Source organism: Limulus polyphemus, unplaced genomic scaffold, assembly GCF_000517525.1.
Source record: "Limulus polyphemus unplaced genomic scaffold, Limulus_polyphemus-2.1.2 Scaffold4733, whole genome shotgun sequence".
NCBI lineage: Eukaryota > Metazoa > Arthropoda > Merostomata > Xiphosura > Limulidae > Limulus > Limulus polyphemus.
This window is the reverse complement of record NW_013670343.1, coordinates 60,519-66,452: the sequence shown is the minus strand read 5'-3', so window position 1 is coordinate 66,452 and position 5,934 is coordinate 60,519. Positions and strand designations below refer to the sequence as shown.

Below are 5,934 nucleotides of genomic sequence, written 5' to 3'. Positions count from 1 at the left end.
AAGCTGTTAGTCTCCTGGACGGGAGAATTCGTTTGTAAAGAGAAAAAAAAAAAAAAAGTTTTGGGGTCTTATTTTAAGTTTATATATATATATATATATATATACCTCATCATCCCTAAACTTAGATACCTCCTCTGTGGCATGTAGGTGGAATTTTTCCTCTTTTGTAGTTATCCTATCCTTTGTCTTCTACTTTGAACTCTTTTTACCCCCAATTTGCTCATTGTCTTTTTGATTACACACCTTCTTAGCTTGCTGTTATCTTTACCCCTTCCTTCTGAGGTTCTGTAACATCTTCTCTGACAGCTTTACTGGAAAAGGTCACACTAACCTATTCTCCATGCTGTCTCATTTTCTCTCTGACTGCTGTCAAGTTTCTGCGATTTACTTCATCAGGATGCCTTTTTTCTGGAGCTAAGCTTCCTCACTTTTGTCTCGGAGAACTCCATTTGGCACCCTTTTTCTTTGGAACTTTTTTTTGAAGGGGGGAGTACCTCGACCTGTGCCCTTTTCCTGGTGTTTCCCCTCGAACGAGATAAATCATCATGAAACTCAGTGATCAGTTGTTTTTGGAATCACTCCTTGACTTGGTTTTATGGAGGAGATCATCCAGGCTGGAATGTGGATTACTACCCATACATTTGTCTCTCATTACTTACACCATCTGGCTGTGTCATTCTTTGGTGAATATTATCTACCTTCTGTGGTGATTCTACACACACTAGTTCAATTCTAACTTGGGTAAGTGTCTTTTTCTGTTTTATTTTCTTTCAGGGGCTTCCATTTTCTTCAGTATATATTCAGATCCTGTTCAGTGCCCACCCCTGCTGCTTCTTTGATTGAATAAATAGGGAATGGTTTGCTTTTTAAAATCAGGTTTTGTGGTTACCCATTGCACTTTCTTGGGGGTGACATTCCTCTGGACTTCTCAATGCCTTTTACCCCTCCTTTCCTTGAGTGGAGTTTAGGAGTCCTTGCCACTGGAGTGGTGGACCATGGAGGCTTCCTCATGACTGTAGAACACACATCATAACATTCCGTATCACTCCAATACATTGAGAAGAGGGCGAAGCTGGGAATCCTCCTTCCTTCTAAATCCTGTAGATTTAATCCCATATGTGCTGATGTTGGTGGGAGCTGGACCAGTCAATGCTGGATCCTCTTCATAATACTGGGTTCAGGTAGATAGTGCCTTGTTCCTACGGTTGAGACTGGTAGATGGCCCCTTCTTGGTGATTCCAATTGCAGGATGTTTCATTTCTATGCTCCTCCTACGGTTGAGCTTGGGGAACATTGTCCGCCTTATAATTCTGGTTGCTGGACATGTGATGCCCTGTTCCTTTGGTTGAGCAGGTATTCCACATCCTCCTCATAATGCTGGGTCAGTGATGTTTCATCCCTTCTCATATGGTTAAATTTGAATCATTATTTTCCTGATCATAATACTGGGTACAGGATAATTCCCTGTTCTTACGGTTTAGTTGAGGCTTAGTCACAGCCCCGTAAGTCTGGGTTCGGTTTGTTGTACTTTTTTACTTCTTGTCTCCTACAGTTGATTTGGAAGTTTGTCTAGTGGATACCGTTTGCTTGCTTCCTCATCATTGTCGTAATTCTGGTTGCTTGCAATATAGCACTCTCTTTACTTGCAGGGGTAAGGTGGTGTGTGTGTGTGTGTGTGTTGGTGTATATATTTCTAACGGTAAGCTTGTTCTGGCCACCATATTGTTTATACTGGTTTTAATCTTATGTGAGGTCCTCTACCTTGTTTTACCAAGGACGGGATGTAGAACATTGTCTGTATGGTTGGGGTTGAGTAGATACTTAGCAATGTCTCATTGAATGCCTCCATCTTTATAATTCCATGAACTGGCCATTGGCTTTCCATTTTTTCCATGCGGGTATGGAGTTACCTATTTTTCTTTTTACTACTTGTAAATCCTATCCTACTGGAGTTGGTTTGTTTCCAGTCATGTTTGTATGGTTGAGGATGGAGTGGATTTTACGTCAATTATTTACACCTGATACATTGTTTTCTGAGGTCTTTCTTTTACTAGCTCCAGGCCTTGATGCTGCCCATTTCACGACACTCCACTTCTTTGATGGTGAAGAGCATATCTATTCCAGAAGTGGTGCAGTCTCTCACATGTGTGCTTCCATTCAATTACAGAGCACATTTTTTAGATTCTCTACGGACACTTTCTGTATGGGTCTCGTTTTATCTTACATTAGTCTCTCCTCCTACACAATGTGGGATTCAAGCTATTGTGTGAGAGGAGGTAAGTATAGTATCAGAAGTTATCATTTTCTTACGCTGCAAATAGCTTGTGATAAATACTTACCTCCTCTCACACACTTCCTCCCCATTTCTGGTGTTCATCTGTTTCTTGAGGGCCTAATCTCGAAAGTGAGGTTCATGTAAACTTGTACAGAGGGAACCAGCTGCTGTAGGAGAGTGTGTTGTGCTCCCGTTGCTGGAGGGTTGTCACATGCTGAATGAGCAGCTCAAACTTATGGGGTATAAAGGTTAGCACATCAAGCAAAAAAATTTCTTTTCATTGCATTAGAGGGCAGTGGAAGATTGAGAAAAGGTATTGTTTGAGAGGATATAAGTATCTATCGGAAATATATTTTCAGTAAATTGGCTATATATAAATTGAAGGTTCAGATACTTACCAGATTTAGTAACACATGAAATGATAATAAGATTAGACAAAACTCTAGGCATGATATATATTAAGTGGACATTAGCAACTACTTTGGTTGCTATTGTTCACAGTAATTTTAACTATCTGTGCTTTATAAAACATCTTTTGATATAGAAGCAGAGTTTTTGATTTTTTTACAAGAAAATGTACAACATGTTAAATATTGAAGACTATTTTCATTTCTTCGTCTTTCATCTCCTTTCTTTTACAGGTGGAATATCTTTATCAGCTTGTGTTTCAAATGCTCGAACTTCTTAGCAGCAGCAAGTAGGTGTATATTGTAATATAAATAACAGGGTGATTATAAAGAAAACACAATATTTAAAATTATTATATCTTAAAAACTACTCATCTTTGGGGAACACAATTTGAACAGAAGAAAGTTGAAAATCATATTTCATTTAGAAAAGTTTGATATTGTACAGGGTTTTTCATAGCCATATTGTACTACACATGAAAATACTACTTGGCAAACTAGTATTTCTTTTATTTGTCTTCTTTCCCTTTATTTCAGCAATACCAGATTGGTGGTATGAATAAAATATGTGTCAGTGTGCAGGACAATGCAAGGATTAGTGAACATTCTTCAGAACGTTTAGGGATAACCTTGATATAAAACATACTTAATACATCATCTGACAGTTTTTTAAACACTGTACCGAGTGCAGAATTTCCCAAATAACATTTTGTGTGTTTTATGTGTTTCTGGTGGAATTTTGTTCCCTTATGGCAGACAGTTCTTAAATTATAATTGTTTTAAATATGTTTTTTATTTACATGTATGTATTGATAAGGGCTCTGCCATTCTTCCTTACTGGATTGAGACTTTTTCTTCACTTTCTTTTCTGTTTCTTAGTTATTTAAGTATTGTTGGTGTTGGGCAATACCACTAGCATTAGTGATATATTATTTGTTACTCATTACTGAAACTAAATATAGTATTACATATTACTTGCAAAGAAAGTAATATTTTTGTTACAACTTACATAATGTCAAAAAAACATTTCAAATTATTTGACACACTTTGAGAGCAATACCAAGATTTATTAATGGTAATCATGACCACAAGCAAAATATCCATTGTTTGACTGATAAACTGTTACTCAGTCAGTTGAGATCTGTAACACTAACATTTACATTAATCAATGTGTGTTGGTGAATATATTACTAACGGTTCGCTTGTCGTGGCCATTATACATTAGTCATGATAACCATTAATAAATCTTGGTATTGCTCTCAAACTGTGTCAAATAATTTGAATTGGTTGAATTTAGTTTCAGTAATGAGTAACAAATAATATATCACTAATGCTAGTGATATTGCCCAACACCAACAATACTTAAATAACTAAGAAACAGAAAAGAAAGTGAAGAAAAGTCTCAATCCAGTAAGAAATCAAGTCTGTGACACTTACATTCACATTAATCGCATATTAGACTGCCCAAATGTTTTTTTCTTCCCAGGTACAACATTATATTTTTGGTATCATTTTCTAAAATCCCAATATAATTCTGGTATTTCCAACTGTAAAATTAGATTTTTTAAAATGATTTTCAAGCTTAAACAAAGTGGTGGACTAATACAGGAAACAGAGAATAGGAAATAACCTTCATAACACCATTAGAAAATTTAACATTTGTAGCATATATGAACATTATGATTTAATAAATAATTAAAAATAGTTTTTACATTTAGGTTTAAAGTAACTGTAATAATAATAAAGTTTTTAAAAAGGAGTGCATTGCATTACTTCATTACTCATAAAAGTAATATTATTACAGTAAATTGTTACCCTAACACTGAGTATTGAAGACATTTATTTGTTATTCAAAAACATGTTAGAAATAACATTTAAAAGAAGAAGCTAGTGGATCTTCATATTTGTAGTTAATTTGAAGGTTAAAAAAACAATATGTATTTTTGTATAAGCAGATTAACATCAATAGGAATTTGTAAATTACTATCCTATGTTTGTAGTATTTATTAACTTGAATATCACAGACATTGAGCTAAAGTTTTATTCATGAACTTCCTTAAAGATCTGTTTTAATATTACATATATATATATATATATTTATAAGGAGTTTTGTAGTATATTTTATATATTTTCTTTTTGTTTTGGAAACCTCAATTTAAATATATTATTTTTTGTTTAGAAATACAAATATTAAATGTCTTTGTCAGGTGTAATATTTTGGCATAAACTTGTCATTGTAGGATATTTCAAAAATTAAAGTAAATTAAAGTTCTAAGTTTATGGATATAAATAAGTAAGTTTTATATGCAATAAATAAAGCTGTGATATTAAACCATATGGTCTTATTTTTGCTCCTTTTTCCCTGTGTTTACTATCCTGTAGTTGCTGTTTGTTAATGTGTATTGAAGTCATTCATGATTTCATTACAGTAAGAAATATGTTGGTAAGCCATAGGACTTGCTGTATTGAACAAAGCATTGCAAGTAACATAAGCTCATGTCTTTTATCACTCAAAAAATGCTGCCTGTTTCATTGTTATTATAGGTTGTGTAGATATTGTTGAGTTTAAATTTCTATTTGAGTTCTTTAGTGGAATGATATTTTCTTCTTTAGTTGAGACCTTCTTCAGGTCAAAGTCTTAGCATAGAGACTAAAACATTGCTTAACTCAAGAAACAAATCAGTACAATATATATTCCAACTGTACAATAGTATCTGTTTGTTGAACTGTGTAGGTACACATGGAACAACGTTTTACAATACACAATTAAAATCTTTATTTAAACCAACCAATGGTTGTAAAAGTTACTCTACATGTTTCAACGTGGTTTCTCGTCATCTTCAGGAGTGTGAAAAACAGTTACTGTTTGCTATATTGATACAAAAGCCATCGTCATGTGGTATTAGTTTACAATTCAAAAAAGAAGATCATGCCATCTACATATTTTCTGATTTTCTAACTCTTCATCCTTGTTTGCGATAAAGTTGTTTTTTGCTGAGTTTCATTATTTCAATGGTTTCTCCAATATTTCTAGCAGTCATATTATTTGGTTGAGCCAAAATAACCATTTTTTTCTCACTGGATGATATGTGCAGTCAAATTTACATGTTCAGCAAATGCAGAGTTTTCACTTTTGTTTTTAACATTTCTCTCACATTAATTTATTCTAAATTTTAAGTTTCTTCTAGTATGACCAGTGTATGCACAACCACATTCACATTGAGCTTTAAATATACCTGTTTTCCCCATTAG

General features: G+C 34.0%; 1 protein-coding gene across 1 annotated transcript in view; it reads left to right on the top strand.

Annotated features, from left to right (window-relative positions):
* Positions 1 to 5,934, top strand: part of LOC106471607 (condensin-2 complex subunit H2-like) — a 46,325-nt gene that overhangs the window by 4,340 nt on the left and 36,051 nt on the right. Inside the window, exon 3 of the mRNA XM_022400224.1 lies at positions 2,917 to 2,972. Coding sequence (XP_022255932.1) covers positions 2,917 to 2,972 — 56 coding nt within the window. The remainder of the gene's footprint in view (positions 1 to 2,916; positions 2,973 to 5,934) is intronic.